Source organism: Sitodiplosis mosellana, unplaced genomic scaffold (assembly GCF_009176505.1).
Source record: "Sitodiplosis mosellana isolate CC-2019 unplaced genomic scaffold, AAFC_SMos_1.0 Smas_scaffold_6226, whole genome shotgun sequence".
NCBI lineage: Eukaryota > Metazoa > Arthropoda > Insecta > Diptera > Cecidomyiidae > Sitodiplosis > Sitodiplosis mosellana.
Genome location: NW_022601467.1, coordinates 16415839 through 16436446, shown reverse-complemented (window position 1 = coordinate 16436446; position 20608 = coordinate 16415839). Strand labels below are relative to the sequence as shown.

Here is a 20608-nt window from a genome sequence, read left to right as displayed (position 1 = left end):
TTGTTGTTGTTGTTGTTGTTGTTGTTGTTGTTGTTGTTGTTGTTGTTGTTGTTGTTGTTGTTGTTGTTGTTGTTGTGGTGGTGTATTCCATTGCCGTTGCCGTTTTTATGACCATTTTGGTTATTCAGATGCTCATTGATTAGTTTATATGCACTCTGATAAGCAGGCAATGTTGTGGCGGAGCCATTTAACGAATGAAAATTGGAATTGTTGTTGAACATTTCAAGCGATTGCGATTGCGATTGAAGTGGTGTTGGTGATTCAATGTGTGATGTTTTATTTGAATCCGTACTGCTTACATATGAACTGCCAACAGACGATGCCGAACTACTTGTTCGCGAATGTGTTGGCATTATGGTGAAATCATGCTGTTTGTGTGTGTGTGATTTGTATTGGTTTATTTTTTTGGTTTTTTGGTATGTGTGTGTATGTATGTGTAAATTTTTATCAAGTTAGCAATAGCGTCAGCGCATCACGGGTTAAAAGAAAGCCACCAAAACACGAGTAGATTGCGTAACAGAAAAACGACATCAAAAATCAAACAATCAAACATCGATAAAACACATATTTTGGTATGTTGTAAATCTTTTTTAGATCAAATGTAAAACAAAACAGAATTTAAAGAGAAAAACAAATGATACTTACACCGCCGTTCACGTGTGAACTCAAAGCATTTGAAATTGTGCTGTTTGCAGTGAGTTTGGAGTTTCTAGAATGTGAATAGAAAAGAAGAAGAAGAAGAAAAAACGACAACAAATCGATTATTAATAATAATTTTCTACTTGAGTTGAATAGATGAGAGATTCAAATCGGCGGGAATGAATGAATGAATGAAGGCAAAGTGTGTAATAACAATTATGTTCTTGAGGAGAGTGAAAAAGTAAAACCATCCGATTATTTACATGAAAAAAAAACATTCAATTCTTACGCTGATCTTCAGAGTTCGACGCATGATTTATTTTATGTGAGTTTGGTTGGATATTTCAAAATGCCTTATGTACTTACGGTTGAATCAATCCTGGACGATAGCCCTCGGTACCGGTTGGTGCGCTTTGTACGGCTGCCAATTTGGCGTGCACATCGCAATACAATTTGTTATTTATATTGAAGTAACCTTGATTCTTCAATGATGTACCGCATGTGGCACATTTGAAGCAATCAACATGAAGATTTTTATCTTTTATACGAACAAATACACCACTAAAAACAGAAACAAACACATTTTTCTTTTTAGTTACACAACCAAATCGACATACCATTTGGATTAGGCATGGAAAACAAAAAAAAGAAAAGAAAAACAAATGAAGACAGAAAACAGAATGAAACCGAATTTGAATATGTTCTTTGTGTGCTTTTTTTCTGGCCATTCAATAAACACAAACAATCCGAATCAATTGAATTTGAGTGAAAAAAAAATTATTGTTGCCAGGAGAAGGACAAAGATCATAAATATGATGACAAAAAGAATAGAAAGAAAAAAATTTAACGAAAAAATCAAAACTTATATAAACAAGACACGTGCATGTTTCAAAAGTTCGATCATTGATTGAGTCATTTTACTAAAAACAACACTCTCACGGATGAACAACAAAAACAAAGGGCTTTTTTCCTATAACGGATTAGAAAGAGACAGGTAGACCGAATGCGATTAGAATAATATATGTGCCAAACATTTTTTAGTTGATTTGTTTTTCTTCTATGATTTGTTTTCAATTTGGCTGAGTCAGAATCAGGTGAACACAAAGAGAGAGTGAGAGAGTGATGCGTAAGTGGTCACAAGGTAATTCGGTCAAGGTCAATCGAAATGTGATCACAATCACCAAGGAATAGATACTTTAATAGATATACCGTATTGGTGTTTTTGTTTTATTTGCCCAAACATTTCGATGACGAATCCGTTTGGCAAATGTTCTTTATTGTGTGCTTGTCAAAAGTGGTTGGCATAAAAAAAAAATATTGTAACACTTTCATCATCAAAATCAATCAAAAATAAAACAGGGTAATCCAAAAATAAGAACACCGAATAAACAGACTAACACACGCATCAAAATAAAGAACTCTTAGGAGAACGGACGATTTTTGGTTTTTAGGAATAATTCCTGAAGTCAGAGAGATTTTGGTTTTGGCTTGATTTACTCATCTCGAATAAGGACAGAAAAAAAACAATTGACAAGGTGACTCATTTTCACTTTGCTTACACGATTGTTGCTCCACAATCGCCACACGGAGGCGACGCTTTCGACGACGTCGTTGTCAACTGTTGCTGCGACGCATCAGCGCTTGCAGCAATGCATTGCGATGAGGAATCGACGATTTTCGTTTGGACAATTGGTGTTTTCGTTGAATCGGTGGTTGTGGACGGCAAAATCGACCTTTGTACACTTTCCGATGCTGGTTCATTCATTGCAAAAAAACAAACCAGAAAAATGGCAAAAGATTATAGAATCAATTAAATTTTCAAGTGAATACAAATTGACACCCATAGAATGAAATAACAACTTATGAGAGACGGAAAAAAACTTAGAGCAAAAAAGTGACACAACTCAGTATTGAGCGGAAAAGATAATTTTTTGCATTTTTCTCGCTACTGGAAAGAGATAACGACTAGATGTCTTCGGCTTATTTGTAGTTCTTTTTATTTTCTACAATAATTATTTGTCTCTTTTTGCTCCAAGTTTTTTTCCGTCCCATTTATGGGTGAGAGAACTCATAAGTTATTCTTTTGTTCTATGGGTATCAATTAGGTTTTTTCGTTGATAAAAAAAAAACATAATTCTTTGGGTCAAGAACTAAATGCAGAACATTATACCAGCAAAATCCTCATTTCGACTGATCTGTTGTGATAGCTGCTGTTGCACTTGTTGTTGTTGTTGCTGACCACTGTATGGATTTGGAGTGTTTGTGCGTGAGGAAATGGCGCTATAGTTACCGATAGCGTGACTTGCTGTCCAATAGAAATGAGACGACACTAAAATATTATGAATGTCAATAGAAAAATAGAGAGAGTAAAAGAGCTGATATGTTGAAAGAGAGAGAAAGTTTTTCATTTCCCATATACAACAAATAAAAAAAACAACAATAATGAACACTGAGACAGGGACCAAAGAGCAAATGGCTGGATCACATACATGGGAAAAACAACATAGAATGCAAGTGTGTGTATCACGGATTAACAGCAATCAAATGTGTTGGAAAGTCTTAGGAATAGAAGTGTTTCGTTTTCAATTGTATTCTTATCTCTATATACTGCACAATCTTACTACATTTTGTAAAACGTTGCCCTTGATAAGAAAAAGAGATATATTTTTTTGTTCACTCAAATTCAAAGTAGATCGACTGATAAAATCAGATCTAGATTTTGTTTGCATTTGCATTTGTGTATTCGCATTGGAATGGTTTCGTTTTGTTTTGTTTTGTTTCTGTGTCTTTCTGCTTGAATGTCTGTCGTTTGTTTGTTTCTTTTTTTTTCTTCGGTTTTCTCGCCAATAAACTTACACAATTAATCGTTCGCAATCAGAGCAAATGTTTTGGCCAGGTGGCAAACCGCCTGTTGAAGGTGGTGCTGGACGATCGATCGGTGCACTGACATGCTTTGTAACTGGTTGATGATGATGTTGTTGTTGGTGTGCAAATCTGTGTGGATCTGTGTCAACAAAAAATTGTGTTTTATGTATTTCGTGTGCTGTTTTTATCAAATTCAATTGATTTTCTATTCAAATGAAGCCTATCCACTTTCTTGTGTGTGCGCTCTGCAAATAATGTTTGTGTGTAGAATTTCTTGATTGAAAAAAAAAACGCTCTATCTATTTCTACTATATGTGTGTGTGTGTATGTGTGAGCTCGCGAGTGCGCGATCAAGGAGTGGAAAGGGCAAAGTAATGTGTGTTATTGGGAGCACTTGAAATAAAATTAGATCAAATTGATCAAATTGGATATACAGTGGCAGCAAACTCTGTGGTGAGAACATAGTGATTTGTTTGTTCAAAAAGCAAAAAATAATCTAAACATTGAATGCATGCGTATTCCATATCCATGTATTTCAGTCGTCCAACATTGAACATTCCATTTACCTGGTTCTCGTGGATCGTTTTCACTTTCTTTCAATGCTTTCAACACTTCTGAGCCTTCAGAATTGTAAGCTTTCTCGTTCTTCTTGAAATTAACTCTGCAATGTAAAATCAAACAGAGACAAAAATTAAAAAAAAAAACAAAACAATTACATTCGTTTCGATACATTATTGTGGTCAATTTGAGAGAAGCGTTTGTTGTAAAGAAAAAAAACTAAACTAAAATAAAATACAAAATAAATGCAACATATACACACATTCAACTGCTGGGCTGTCTCTCAATGGGGAATTGAAACTGTGCAAATCCGGTTTTTCGAAAAGTATTCAAATCGATTGCGCATTTCTCAGTTTCAAGCCAGCCACACGACAGTCGAATGGTGTGCCATTGTGTGTGCTCTGTAACACAACATTGAATCGGTGGAATAGAGCACGAACCGAACACGGGCAATTCGATGTAATTGAGCGAATATGTGCGCAAGATCATGGCGTGAGCGCGCAATCGCGCGCTCGTGTGCGGAATTGGTAACAAATGCGAACAACAGTGTTGTTAAATATCAAACTGTAGTATATGCTGGTATTTGTTGTGTGCACTTACCCAAGAACTCCGTTGGCCAAAACCTCAGCTTGAGCGGTAAGTGTTTCGGCGATTGATTCTTCGCTGTACATGCCAACTGGCGTATTGTATTGCTTGTTGACGATGCTCTTAACGTTGCCACTGCCACCGCCGACGCTGCCATTTTGATTGAATGGGCGAGCCGAATTATTGTATCCGCAACCGATGTGCTGTTCATTTGGTGGTGGATGGTGTTGCAATGATGTTTTTGTCACTGGACCGACGCCATAGTGGTGTTGTTGGCCGGGACTTGGCAACGAACCGGTCGGTGTAACGTGTGGTTTCCATGTCGAACCACCGCGTTGGATTGTCAATTCAAACGTATTGCCCGATCGTACAATCAAATCTTGGGCATCTTTGTGTCGCAAATTGAATGCTTCAACATTGTTTACGGCAATCACTGCATCGCCCGGCTGGAGGCCAGCTTGATCGGATATACTTCCTTGGCTTACCTGCAGACAGAAAAAAGAACAGCTTAAGCATTTAGCAAATGTTTGACAAAGTGTTACATTTCTTCTACAAAGGAGTTTGTTTCAGACTGGAAAAAAACTTATTGAAACTTTCAATCTTTTCGGAATTCCGTTGTTTTTCTTTTCTTCCAATGAAAACGTGATTGTACAGGAAACGACTCACGACAAAAAAAAATCCAATTTTGATAAATTCAATATGTAGGCTTACAATGGTCATAAACAGGATTTCAACTCAATTGGTTTTCTCTTCGAGTCAATTGATTTTTGCAAAGCATGAACGAAAGAAGAAGAAGAAAAGTTGGTGACTTGCACAACATGCAGCGTAATCACAATGTGTAAACTGATTTGACTGTCAATATTTACGTCACAATGAAGTGCAAACATCTAAACTTAGAACGGAAATATAGTGCATGTCGCACAGAAATGCGTATTTTTTTTTCCGTGTAAATTTTCCATCAGCTAATATCAATTACCCCCGACTTCGTATCAAAACAAATCACACACGCACACACACAGACACCCGCAGCCCAATGAAAATTAATCAAATAAACCGCATACGTGTAGTGCATATGTCAATATTTGAAATTGTCATTAGAACATTGTTCACGTCAGCTTATATTTAAGGTCATTCCGTATAATTACCGCAAACAAATGCGAATCTCGTTGGTTTGAACGATATGATATTTGCGGTTTGTGATATCTTATTTGTGTTTGTTGTTCGTCTTCGTCAATTGACAAGATGTCAACATCGAAACCAAATTGAAACCCAACACCAAAACATGTGTGCTTGCAGTGTTTTGCATTGAAAACAATGAAAGTCTTTTATCCGATGCGAAATGAATCGTTGCAAAAAAAAAATGCATGCGCATACATGAATGAAAAGAAAGAAAGGAGAGAGAGAGAGAGAGAGAGAGAGAGAGAGAGAGAGAGAGAGAAGAAAAAACAATGCACTAATGATGATGACTCCAGACAGTCATTTTTGCAGGAAAATAATTACGCAAAACAGGACGAGGTGATTCTCACAAGTGGCTGGCATAATAATACAAAGAGAAAACAAAACCTCGGTAATAAGAATCATATCAGGCAGCCCATGGATTAAGTGATTTAAATCGCCATCCGGCAAAAACAATAAACGCTTGTCTCTGCTTGACTCAATAAAATGATCCGTTCTCGTTGCAAAGAAGCGGAAAAAAACGCCGGGGCTCAATGTTGCGATGTATGAGTTCTACTTCACGTTTCATGCAAATGTGTCTACAAAACAATTTAATAACTATTATTAATGGACAATAAAGCGAGGAGATTGCCATATTTTATAATCGTAAATAGTGAGTACAATGTTATGAGACTGTTTATATCGTTTTTTTTTTCAACGCTCTCCTCTTGTAAGAACTGACAGTTTTGTGTTCAGTGTCGTTGCATGCCATTATGGCATCTCGAAAGAAAGATGTACAAGAGACACGATTCACAAGAAGCAAAAGGATCAGAAATCTCTGTCTGAAATAAATGAGCGCATCGCAAGAGATTTGCAGCAACAAATGAAAATGGGAAAAAACGTAAATGAAGAAAAAGACAACAAGGGCAACGGCAACGGCAAAAAAACAATATGAACAATGCACAGATCAATCTCTACATAGACGCGCGGAACATTCTAGCGAAAAGAATATCTGCGAAGAGAGAGAGAGAGGCAGACACTGAACAACGTATAACGAGCAAATAGAAAGAAGCAAAGAGGGAAAAAAACACAAACACAAAACACCAGCAACACACTTCGCAACAAAAGAAGAAGACACACTGAACGGCGAGCAGAGAAAATACGCCGATTATTTTAGCCGAGAATAGAGTTGCGTTGCAAGTGGAACCAGTGAGATGCATAACAACCACTGGGATAGATACATTTTAGTGGCAGATACATGTAAAAATATTTGGAAAAACTGTCCTTAAGTGAATGCAACAAAGACATGTAAGTAGGCATATATACTGTTGTAGCCGTCTCTAGCGCAAGCGCTCTTCTCTATCTTGTTGCATCGTTTATACATTACAACAATCATTATTTATTTTGTTACAAATGCAACAAACGCGCATATAAATAGCCGCAGCATTGTCAATTGTTGCGAGACTAGACACACACACACACACACAGAGAGAGAGAGGAAGAGAGAGAGAGAGAGCGGACGATGGATGCGAAACGCACATGAGATTTTGTGTGTGCCATGGCGGCGGCGGCGTGGAAATGCGCCATGGCACATGTGTTTAGGTGACGATTGATATCATGCCATTCACACGACGCCACAGACAGGAACAAAGCGACTGAAAGAAGAAGGGAAAAAACGCGTATTTGCGCGCACACCACATGTCCTTTCGATAAATTATGTTTATGCGATCACCCTGCCGCCGCCGCCGTGGTTGGTGTAACTAACGTCGAAGTAGAAGTAGAAGAAGAAGAAAATTAATGTGCGCAATAGTAGTAGCTGCATCGCTAATAAAGAACGACTGCGTGTAGTGATTTCCGAGGCGTGCTCAACAAAAATTACATTATAACAATGATCGCATTTGGTGTTCGCCATCCGAGTCATTCGATGCACTTGGTACATTCTCGCGCACTGGCACAGCCACTGATACCACTTACTCATCATGACAACCGTGCTACATTTTATGTTGCTTTCGCTTGTCTCTGTCTGTTCGTTTGCTTTTATTGGCATCAATAGCCCATGAGAGTTGGCTGGTTGACTCCAACGTCCACTGGCCTTAATAATTTCATATTATTTTTCATCTGGTCTAATCTATTAAGTTCGGCTGCGTGTGTCTTTTGCAGCAGCAAAAGGCAAGCTCCGTATGGAGAAAAATATCCAAAAGAAAATTGCAATGCGCATGTGTGTGTGTATTGTGTATTGTGTTGGCATTCACGTTTTTCTTTATCTTTTTGGCTACATCAATGTTTCTCGTTTTATTTGCGTTGTGTGCGTGTGTGTCTCTTTTTTCTCTCCCCTTTTTTCGTTCATTTTGCACTGTCGCATTCACGTTCGCTTTCGTGTGCGCGCGTACCAGACTCTTTTAGACAACTCGAGGAATTGTTGTAGCAACGAAGTTGTTAGTAAGCAATCGATTACACATTTTTATTGATACATAGATAATAAAATCAGATAATTTGTGGTCAAAATAAAAACCGATTTGTGCATCGCGTTCCAGACAAGACGCACACAAGAAAAACACTCTGGAGATAATTCCACGATCGTCCTAGAGAAGAAAAATTGGATTTTTTTTTCTTTTCAATTAAACTGGTTTAGTAGACAAAATTGGTTGTTTGCTAGGAAATCGACGAGCCTCGGTTCTAATGAATGTCTTGAAGGTTTTTTTTTCGATCCAACTTCAATTATTTTCGCCAGTTTTCTTATAGTCATTGTATGCCGTAAATGAACGGAATCTACGTGGAATATCTATGCTGGTGATCAGTGATCACCACACAATTTTGTGGCTACACACACGCACACACACACACTCTCTCTCTCTCTCTTAAAAGAGCGTTTATCAAATTGTTTAAGAAACTATTCTTCTTGTTCACATTTGTCTTCCTTTCTCCTCTTCTTCAATTCAAGCCCAAATGTAAATGCTATTTTGCATGCGATGTACAAATAAGACGGAGATGACGGAGGGAAAAAAGGCGCAAAAGAATCTCCATTATGATTCCTATTTTGATTAAATTTATTGGTGTTTGCACACGATTATGTATACTCTTTGACATTTTCCCAATCGTAAATATTATGAATGCAATGTTCAGATTTTTTTGAGTCGTTTTTGTTGTTATGCTGTTTTTGCCACATAACGGATTGCCCCACACATGTTGTGGTAAAATATATCCATTCATGCATTTCAAATGTAATGCACATTTAGCGATGCAATGTGAACGTCAGCGAGTGCGATCGCAAACTCAGGCGCGCGCACATACACACGCTTTTCGCACAAAACACTACAATCCAGTTGAACAACAACCTACATTCGCTGTCGCTTCTCTGTGGAATTTATTGCGTTTCGTGTGTGAGCGAGCGCGGTCATGTGTGTGTTTGTGTGTGTGTGTGTGTGCGGGTTTTTTTTCGTACACTTCTACTTCTTCATTTCATTAACAAGGCAAAAGAAACACATGGTAGCTCTTTTCACTTTCGTCTAAAGTGCACTCGACTATGGAAGTGATTATGCATTCGTGTGCTTCGCATGAGTCAAGATCTATATAAAGTGAGCCGCTGCAAAATGTATGCATGCATAATTCGAAAGAGAGCGAGAGATAGAGAGCGCTCTTGACCTTGAACAATTCCGGCGATTCGGCCAATCGAAATTTGGATTTGTTTTCACCACACCACACCACACTCCCGCATGATTTTGATCGAGGATCGCACACACCAAACCTGAAATATACGCGGCCATATTTTCTAATGCTAATGAGAGCTACAAGAACAAGTCAGGATTGTTTTTTGTTTCAAATACCTCGTTCCGCGCAGTCCGGAAACATAAAAAAATATTTGAACGATGTAGAGGAAAAAAAATTATGCAAATGAAGCGACAAAGAATGCAATCGAGAGAGAGAAAAAAAAACACGAACGAAGAAGACAGAACAGAAACGACAACCAACAAGAGAATATATATGGGGAGAGGGAAAAAAAACCGGCAACAATACAGTCAATTATTCAGATTGATTTGTTGATGCATTTCGCTTGGCACGGGAATCGGAAGAAAAAGTGTGCACACTGAACAATGCCATTTCGAATATACATGCAGACACTCGACGCGTCGATGGACAAAGAATGTTTTGCAAACGGGCAATTTGAAATGTTTCGAATCAAATGTACAAGATTTACGTATCAACGTAGAAGAGAAGAAAAAAAAAGCAAATTCCTCGAACCAATTGTGTTGTGAAGCCGAAACAATGTTGTGGCATGCGCGCTGTGTGCTGTGCCATACATTGACGGCCCGAGTAGAGAGAGGTGGCTTCGGCACAAGATTTGGTCATAACACCAGCGATCATTCTGGCGAGAAGACTTCGAAAATGTGGCACATTTCATTCAATAAATTTTAAAACTCGTGTTACTTATGAATTATACTTTTCCTTTATGCTAAATGGCTCGTTTCACATCGAATTGTGAGCAGTTGGCAAATTTGCATCCGCTGCCGATCGCATAAAGTGCGATGCAAGAGCAGAAAAAAGGAAAAAGAGATGAAAAAAAAAATATATATCGTTAAGTGAGTCACGTTTTTAGCATATTTTCTTCATTTTCTTGTCGTTTTGTTTTCTTATTTGAAGGAAAGCAATACCTACAACCACGAACAAATGAAACTGGAATGGAAACAACAATGAACGACAAAACAAGGCGAAGCGACACACACAGAGAGAGAGAGAGCAAGTGAGTGAGAGAAGAAACTAAAAAATTATGCGAAGTGGCAAATTTTGAGAAATGTTCCGCACGACTAAACAATGAGAATGAAACATGAACACACAACCGTTGTTCTGCTTGGCTTTCATCAAGTTTGGCTCTCTGACTGCCGCCGCTAATATTTTATTTTATTTTTTTTTCTACTTCATTCTCGTATAAAGTATATTGTATGTTTTGTGAACGATTGAGTGAGTGTATTTCTGTTGGTCGTTTTTTTTTTTTCCTTTTATTTTCTTCAACTGATCGTTTAATTCAAAGAATTCGTTCTTTTTTCCCCTCGGTTTTCGTCCAGTCTTCAAATGCGGGAAAAATTTTGCAGAAGGAAAAGAAGACTTTGAATTGTCAACATTTCAACCATCACGTTCTCGATGAAGAAAACACTAAAACTCACAGAGACCGACTGTTTTCTGTTATTGTTGTTCTTTTGTCTTTTTCATTCGTTGCTCGCTCGCATTCGTCATTTCGAGTTACTTGTTGAATGCGATTAGAGGATATAAACAACATACACACGAAACCATCTCGCCAATGTGAGTTCGCTCACCATATGATGTCGTGTCGGTTGTCTATTAAAATGTCGGAATTTTAATGTCTTCCATCAAGTCGATCGAATCGATTAAGTCATTCATTTATTCTCTTAAGGTTAGAATTTATAAACGAACTTCGACTTAAAGTCCGGACAAAAAACACGACGAAAGACTTGAAAAGGAGGAAAGAGAGAGGGGAAGAGCTTTCAATAAGAAGAAAATCTTTGCTACTCAACCGTGCAATCGAACAAGAAAATTTGAGCGAGCAAGAGAGAGAGAAGAACAAAATCATTGGCATCGTTGTCACAACCGGTGATTGAATCTCTATTGTGTCAACATGAACATTAAACAAGTATTTTGAGAATAGTTGGCTTCACATGAGTTTTACACATACCAAGTGCTAATTGCGCTTTACCCGCTTAAGGGAGAGGAAAAAAAGCCAACCGTTGTTGCTAGTTGATAAATAAGAAGAGGCTACCGCTGCTAATTTTCAGACGAAAATGAAACAATAAAGTCACATGAGGAGGCATCGCCTCAAATTCTGTTCGATGCTACTGTGTGATTTCTCGTAAATGCCACGATTTTTAATTTAAAAAAAAAAACCAAAACAATCGTGCATTCACGCTCAACGGAACTAAGTAGTTTTCGAGCGTGTAACATTCTCTCAAAACATTTCAGCTTCAATTCTACCGAGAACTAATGAATTTGATAACCAACGGTCATTTGATACTAATGTAACCAAGTGTTCTAAGCCAAACAACATATGCTTACTGCTTAGTGTTTGATTTTGAAAGCAAAACGCATGAGTAATGTCAGTGAATTGCGTTGTTTTGTTGGCATTTTGAAAGTCAAAATACAAACACTTGGGCGAACTGGCAGCAAAAAAACAGTCGTAAATAACAAAGGAGGAGACAAGAAAAGCAAAAAAAAAAAACAAAATAAACGTAACAACAAATAATAATTAAATGCAAACAACGTGACGCATTTGTACTATTGTTACCGTTATTATTATGGTTCTTTATCTTCACGGTGAACCCCAAAACAAAGCGATAAATATGGTTTTCGCGTTGCAAAGTATTCGGTGCTCGATTGCTGCTGCCGCCGCTGCTGTTTTTTTCCATCATTGTTGTTATTTTATTTTGTACGTTGTTTATCCTTCGGATATTGCTCACACTGAATTTATTTCGCGAATATCGAAGCGAAAAGAAAACTCTATTCGTGAATTCACGTAACTTTCTCAGCGAGAGCGGTCGCGCACATTCGATAACAGGATTCGACGACGACAATGGCATGAAGTGCATGCATTCAAAATCGCTTAGCCTCAATACGTTAGCCATAAATTAAAATTTGCAACCAGATAAACCAATAATGGCTTAATGTGTGTCAATAAGCTGATTTTACTGCTGTTTGAATTTGTTGTGCAGGCCAAGCGAAGCCAATCCATGCCTTGTGGTATATCGCGCGCACACTCGGTGGCTTGAGCTTTTTGTTGCTGTTTTTTGTGACATTTCTGGGAACATTTCGGAACTAGATTGCGTGCATTCGAATGGCAATCAAAAACGAATCAACTTATTATGGCCTGATACATTCCAGAAGAGAGAAAAAAACGAACAAGATCCATTCAGTCAGCCAACGATGTCGATGATGGAATTCAGCATTTTGGAAACGCTCTGCGAGAGTAAAACAGCTCTATCTCCTAATTGTGCCTTATCGCGGGCACAGTGTGATTGTTCAGTGCCAGTTAATGGTTTGACAACACGCAGGTTAAATGCATTCGCGCTCTTATACTCTTTCTGCTTCTTTTTTTCCCTCGGTTCCACTACCACGAATCAATAATCCAGATACTTGAAAAAACCATTAAAGCAGACAGTAATATGAGCATAAAATGCACAAATATGGCTCCTATTCATCAATTTCTAAGCTCCAATTCATGGAATAATCAATAGAGCCATTGAAAGAAATCAGTATATTTTGTTCAAGTATTTGAATATCAGAATCGTTCTTTTATTTTCCATTTCAACAATTTTCAACATACTCTTTTTTTCGTCGAATTTTTACATATCAGTCGACGTATGTAATGATATGTTTTACTGTTATTAATATCACATATGCGTATTCTCTGAATACTATTTTTAAAATAATTCTTGATGGAAGAAGAGAAAATACCGGCCGTTTTCATTCTCGTCTTCCGAAGAATTCAAAATTGCTTTTGTCAATTTTCTCAAGTGGGCGAATGGTCTTGTGATTTCAGAAAAAAAAGAACCAATCACTCGGAGAAAATGCGTAAAATTGAAATGAGTGAACTCGATCATGAAAATATTTGACCGTTACTGAATATGACCGTTCAAATCGTCAAACCGAATAATAATTTATGTTGTATTATTATTGAAAGCGAAGAAAGAAAAATTCCATCGTGTTTCCGAATCGGAAATTCGGCGCGATCTGCTACTTTCATTGAGAATCGAAGAGTTGCGCAATACATCAACGATTTTTTTTTCTTCTCGTGAGGACGCAACAAAGATTTCAGTGATTTGTTCTTCTTTTTGTTTTTGCTCAGCTTTGGTTTTTTCTGCAATACTCGCTAATATGAGTCGGCCGATTTGATTCACTTGCTCGAGCAATTTTATCGGTTGCGCGTCGAGGGAGTTGATTTGAATATTTTTAAATGTGCCAAGAATATCTACACACAGAGAAAAGAATCATTACAAGTTGGATGCGTGTATGATAATCGCTCTTGCGCACTCTCTCTCCCTCTCTCTGTATGTTTGCACGATGTGATCGTTTGGTTTTTTCATAGTTGCTGTTTTTTTTGCGCTTGCTCTTCCCTATTCTCAAAAGCTGTGGGTGTGAAATATTTAACAGTTGGCCGCAAAAAAAGTCGAACGCAGAGAAGCAAAAAAAAACGCACATCTCAACAGGCAAACACATAGGACTTTAAATAAACAAAGTATGAAAATAAATTTCGCGATTTGGCTGCCATCCGCGTTTTCTCGAGCGCTAAATCAAGTCGGATATGATGTGAACAATTGTGAGAGAGCGTGAACAAAGTGAAGAGAAAGAAATCTCATCATGAAATTTCAATCGCGTTTCGATGCGCATTCATTCGCTCGTTCATTAGAATTGTATCGGGTGGTTTTGGTGCTTTTTTGTTCTGCTTCGAGTGTAGAAAATTGTACGCGATGATGATGATGATGCGCTTGAAAGAGCAAATATTGTATTATTTTCTGCTGATTTTGTTTTGGTGAAATATGGTATTTACGATTTTTTTTTTGCTCAAGGTCAAATCATCGTCGTCTGCGTTTTTTTTGCTATCTTTTTCGGTAAGAATACTCAACTTTATGCCATAAGACGATCATTTTCTATAAGGCAATTCATGAGCATTTTGGATCGTTTTTTTTTCTCCATGTATCGCTTGGTTTATTTAGCATTTGTTGGGGCTTTTTTAACGTATTCACTTTTTGTCCGTGTCTTGGAAGCATCATCGGAGCAGGTTGAAGTGACGTTCTATCTTCATGTTCCGTTTGTTATGAGTGAATCGAACGAGAGAGAGAGAGAGAGAGAGAGATAGAGAGACAGCTTACATCATAGGCTACGGTTGCCATCACGTAATACATAAATACAATATCGTTTTTGCATATTCGTTCCGTATTTTACTGTCCTCTATTATTCTGTGACCACATATTTATTCCTTTATAAATTACGTAGTAATTCTTTCCACATCGATTACAACTTGGACTTATCATTTTTTTTTACGTTCGTTCGTTTGTTCGTTTCGTTTTCGCCAGTGATGCCATCGAGCACATATTGGGATTGAGACTATCTTCGTGTGATCGCGCGCTCGCGCTCACCGGAGAGATTTGTGCGCGCTGTGTGCCGAGTGTGTAATATATTCTTCAAACTGGATATTTAAATGATTCCTATGCACGTATTTGTCATGATGTATGACAAGACACGCGGCCGATGGCTTATACCGTTGTTGTTGGTTCTCGTGCTGGCACTTGGGTGTCTTTTCTTTTCCCCTCTTGCATTCGTATGCTATTGTGCAATTGTGTAATTGTTAATTTTTAAATAGCGTGTATTTTCATCAAATCGCCTGGCTTCGTCTTCGCCTTCGTTTTTTGCCTTTTCTTGCTTTTTTCTGTCTCTCATTCGATTCATTTTCCATGCAATCTGTGCATTTCGTTTACTCTCACGAAAATCACATCTTTATGTAAATTTATTTTGCATACATCTACAAAATGAAGAGAAAGACAGAGAGAGAGAGAGAGAGTGAGAGAAAATAACACAACCAGCGCAGGGCGCATAGAGAAGATTTCATTTTGATTTCAATTTTGATTATTTATTTATTCGTGTTTGCATGATATGATTACATCCGTTCCGTAGACTTTTTCTCAATCGTAAATATTTTTGCAAAAGCTGTCTGTTTACACAGGATTTTTGGTTGGTGTTTTTTCTCTCTCTCTTTTCACATAACGGATTTTCAACGCTTCGCTAGGCTGAATGGATTTGTGATGTGGGAGCAGCATTAAGAATCAGCATCAAGAGAAACGGTGTCCAGACGGTTTATTCCTTCTACTCCCCCGTTCAGTTCACAGAAACTTTACTGAGATAGAGTGATGCGATCACGCCGCCGCCGCTGCCGCTGCCGCTACACAACACAGCATTTTCAAAGCAAATGCAATTCTTGAATGCACAATTTCAAAGACGAAGATGTTCAGAATATCAATTCGGATTTTATGTGACCCTAAATTAAATCCACACACAAATAAAAATAGCACACTTGATGCGCAAGTCAACCAGCCAGTAACAGTCACACACACTCTGTCTCTCACATGCACACATTCTCTCGCTCGCTCGCATTGCAAGTCGTTCCAAAGAACGAGCTAAATAAATAAACAACCGTGACTATCACGATATACATTAAATTAATAGTTCGAACAGAGTTCTGAAAATGAAACGGAACGAAAAGCAGGCCGGCAAGCAGGAGCGAACAGACGAGATAATGTTCGAATGAAGTGTATCCATATATTTAAAAAGCACGGAGAAGAAAAAAAAAGAGTGTCGGAAAATATTCTCGTTCTTCAACTTCAGTGAAAGACGATCTGCGTTTATGTCACAGTAGGTGTAAAAATGAATTTTAATAGATTATATTATTTCGCGCATTTTATCTTTCTCGCTAGGATTTTCCTCCATTTTTCTTTCATTTGTTCACTTCATCTTTTTTTTCTCTGCCTCTCTCCCTCTCTCTCGGCTCACTTTCTCAATGCCGATTGAAATCGTCTTTTTTTTAAAAATAGAACTCTATTTCTTGTGTTTCACATCGTTAACAGCGCGCGAAAACCGAAGCAATTTGAAATGATTCTCTCTCGCGTCGCTCTCTGAATGATAACGATTTCTCTCACTCACTGGTGTGTTTCACCATGAGCAAAATTGACTAGTTTGTGGATTTATAATTTTAATTTATCTGCAGATCGTAAATCTATCAATGGATTTATTTCGTTCGCTCTCTTCTGTCTCTCTCTCTATTTCTCTCTCTCTCTCTCTCGTTGCTTTTTTCTGCGCTTTTCAAATGAAGAAAACAGTTGTCAGGATCTTTGACAGCCATTTCTAGCTGCTATTTTATATATATATATATAAAATCGTAATTTTTTTTCTCCCATTTCATTTGGCATTTGCTGTGTGAAAGCGCAGATAAATTTGCCACTTGAAAGGAAAATGTGTTGTCATCTCAATCGTTATTATGAGAATAGACGTTGTAAATGAGCGCGAAAGAACGAGGAAGAGCAACAGAGACTCTAACATAAAATTGATTAAGGTATCGTCACTTTGTGGAAGGTCATGATTTAAAGCATTTTTTTTTTATATCGTCGACACGTACTAAAGCTTTATATTACCATACCTTGCCACTTGCGACTTGCACTTAAACTGATAAAATCAAGTGCGCGAGAAAATGCAAACGCAAACGCATTAACATTTTCCACGCAAACAAAAACAACAACAAGAGTAATAGTTGCAGAAATATGAAAAGAAAACGACGACGACGAATTGGTCAAAGGGATGTGGATGCCAATGATGCAAAATTAAATCATTTTCCATAGTCTCACGTTTTATTTCATATTTATACAATGATTGCAACTGTTTGCATACATGTTTAAATATAGATGCGGTCGCGGTCGTACGCGAGCGCACACAAGATGCAAAGAGAAAAACAACAACGACAAACAAATTCCAAACAAATGAAGAAAAGAAATTTAAACATTGGCGGGCAGAGTACGCGCACTCGCACACCAGTTTAAATGAAAACAAGAAAAATCGCTTACCTTTTGTACAACAAGTGGTGTTCCAAAGTCTTTTCCACCTTGAAGACGGAGTCCCCAAGGTTGTGCATCGACACGATTCAGACGTATATTTATCAGTTGTGCCATATCTGCAATGTAATAACAACGGAGATAAAAATTAAATAAAATTAAAAATTACGGAATGAATGGAGAAAAAGATAGCAACAACAACATCGAGACGTGGAACGAAACGAACGAAAAACGACAGAAGAAACTGAACGAAAGAAGAAGAAGAAGAAGAATAAAAACTACTGAAGAAATAAGAGCGAAAGACGGCAACGGCAGCGACAGCAGTACCAAAGTAGAATGGTGCAACACAACAAAATATGTAGAAATGAGAATAACAAAAAAAGAATTTTCAATTAAAACGCTTTGAAATTATTATGCTGTGAGCATTGAGTTTGACGTTTTGTGGCGTGAGCGATTCGATGTACAATGTGCACTTCCATTTGGTCATCTCTCGGTTCGGTCTGTGTGTGCTTTGTGTATTTTTTTTTCATTCTCATTTCGTTTCATTCTTCCTCATTTCAGTTGCTGCTGTTGCTGTTGTTGTTGTTTTCTTGTCGAATGCATTTGTTTTGCTCGCCATCGTACGAATCGGAATTCGTAATTCGCAATCCAATGACCATCATCAAACCGAAATGAGCATGTGTGTGTGTGTGTGAGAGCGGACCTTTGCTACAATAAAACGACTTATTTTTACTTGTTGCTTAATGTTCATTAGGATGACGTGAACAAATGGAATAACTAGAACACCAAAGAATATCGTAATGTAAACGAATTTACTTTATTGACGATTGTGTCCCGCTCACAATTCACGTCTCGCTCTAATATGCAATGATTAGAGAGCGAGTGCAATAAAATGAAAGAAGAAGAAAAAAGAGAAAAGAAATGATTGCAGCGTTAAGTAAAAGCCAACGAGAGATTTTTTTTCTCTTTCTTTCCATCTCTTTTTCTCCGTTTTTCTACGATATATCGAAATAAAGTAATCGTCCTATATCGTTAGTGTAATCGTGACTGCTGCTGCTCTATTCGCAACGATGGCGAACGAAACGAGCAGATATTTATTTATTATTTCGATTTTATTGGATTGTTTTCATCGACGAAGCTTCGACCGATTAATCTACTATATCAACATATTATTTTTGTTTCGTCCAGCGCAACACCGAATCGATTTGAATTGGCGTACCGTTGGTTCGATGGCCAGAGAGTGACTGCAAATAGCGCTATTAGCCATTAGCAACCGATCATGTGATGTGCGGTAGAAGACAGCAGCATTAGGCTCGTTGAACGGCAAAATTAACTGGTAATTGTCCATTTTGCATACGATTCACACACACCAAACAAGTACAAAGTAGTGTGGCTCGACGTGAGCCAAGGGAAAATGAATGAACCGAAATTGGAATCCTTTCAGAGAATGCGCGAACATTCGTCTTCTCTCTCTCGCTCGCTCGCTCTCCATCTTCCTCAAAGTGCATGTTGCCATCAATTTTGTTTGTGTGTAAAACTGTTGCGATCGCCAGTGGCGAAGTGGCTTTTTCCTCTGCTGCTCTTTTCTCTCAATTTCCCCGTTCAATTTATTTTCGAGGTGGTTTTTTTCGGTGCGCAACGTCGCCGTTTTCCATGTTGGCCATTTTTTGTGGCCAATTCATGAAATCAGATTAAATCTATTATTAGCTAATCTGCGATCGCTTCAAATGTTCGCCCATAATTTCGAGAGCACAGCATCTAATATCTAACACCATGGTGTCAATTACATTGCAGTGAATCCACCAAATGATACACACGCTCCACACACTACCAGTCCATTTGACGCGCAGCTCATTTTTTTCGTTGTGGAATGCCCGAATAGAAATTTTTCGTACATAATGATAGTAATTTGAGGAGAAATTCAGTTGTAGAAAGAAAGAAAACAGCGATGGAGTTCAAAACAATGAACAGTTTTTTTTCTCTCTTCTGCCCAAGTTACATGTATTTTCATTCTTTTGGTTTCATATTCGTATTACTTGTTGTTCTTGGGTCATTATTTTTGAACGATCGTTTTTTTTTCGCTCTTCAGTTGCGTCTATTTGACGGTAAAGCTATGGATGTTCAATGTGATTATTTTTTTCTCTCCAATGATCCAAGCCATGTGCTTATGATCTTGCTTGTCTCTCGAAAGTATCACATTTTGGTGTGTATATATACATAATATCTGTTGTTGTTGTGTGTTATGTTTTTTTTTCTTAACCTCTGGCTTCCTTAACTGATTGAACTATCAAATCGTTTTACATCTCATTATATTTCCATATATTTTGCATGCACTACACTCATGTATTAATGGAATGTCCGTGCAGAGATCGTTGTTTTTGTTTTCTTTCTCTCTTCGATGACTTGGGAGTACAGTGTTGTTTTTTTCCCTCGTGGAAGCGTATAGAATTACTATTTTTCTTATTCTATTCATTTTGAGCACCGAGAAGAATCTCAATCGACTCTCGGTGAGTCTTTTTTTCTGTTTTTTTCATTTTTGATGTGGTCAGTGTGTAACAAATCGTTCACGTTTGCTTTGGAAATCGATTTGACTTTATCTTTGTGAAAAATGAAAACACACGAACCGCGCGAGCGTGCGCGCGTGCACCGGGCTCAGAATCAAACGAAGAAAAATCGAGTTCAAAATGGACAAGACCAAGTTGAAAACAAATAAATTCGTTAGGGGGTTACTTGGTTATATCGATGTAGATGTGAATAAATTGATGTTCACAGCGCAAACGAGCGATCAACGGAGCGGGTGATCAGGACAGAGAAAGACAGAGAGGAAGAGATGGAGCAGAGCAAATTGTGTCCATAATGCGAAATAATATTGAGTGCGAACCGAAAATAAACCATTTTTCATTAGTAGCTTGTTGTATTATTTTCCGCGCCAAGACTTTCCCAAACACATTTTGTATTCTGTGGTGGCTCTCTCGCGCGCTCGCGCCTCCACGCTTCAACTTGCATTCGCGGCACACTCAGCGGTGTGTGTGTGTGTGCGTGTGTTCGGACACATGAGTACGGAGCAACACATGCAACAGTATATACTCACAACAAGAAAGGTTTTCATAAATCACTGCCACTTAATTTTTCGAGAAAGAAACTGCAAGATTAATTGCTCAACATTAATTCATTGTTTCCTATTAATTTGTCTGTAAGCCGCGAGA

The 20608-nt window shown here is 37.9% G+C and overlaps 1 protein-coding gene across 16 annotated transcripts in view; it reads right to left on the bottom strand.

Moving 5' to 3' along the window:
• Nucleotides 1-20608, bottom strand: part of LOC129578245 (PDZ and LIM domain protein Zasp) — a 54980-nt gene that overhangs the window by 11013 nt on the left and 23359 nt on the right. For 5 of the 16 annotated variants that reach the window (XM_055466504.1, XM_055466510.1, XM_055466498.1 and 2 more), the window contains exons 3-9: nucleotides 17415-17521; nucleotides 4663-5132; nucleotides 4071-4165; nucleotides 2810-2968; nucleotides 2199-2391; nucleotides 1006-1200; nucleotides 646-709 (exon numbers count right to left, since the gene is read on the bottom strand). In XM_055466504.1, the coding sequence (XP_055322479.1) occupies nucleotides 646-709; nucleotides 1006-1200; nucleotides 2199-2391; nucleotides 2810-2968; nucleotides 4071-4165; nucleotides 4663-5132; nucleotides 17415-17519 (1281 nt within the window). In that variant the 5' untranslated portion in view covers nucleotides 17520-17521. Of the gene's footprint in view, nucleotides 1-645; nucleotides 710-1005; nucleotides 1201-2198; nucleotides 2392-2809; nucleotides 2969-3495; nucleotides 3644-4070; nucleotides 4166-4662; nucleotides 5133-17414; nucleotides 17522-20608 lie in introns of all 16 variants that reach the window. The other 11 variants (XM_055466507.1, XM_055466514.1, XM_055466502.1 and 8 more) reach the window with 4 other exon arrangements.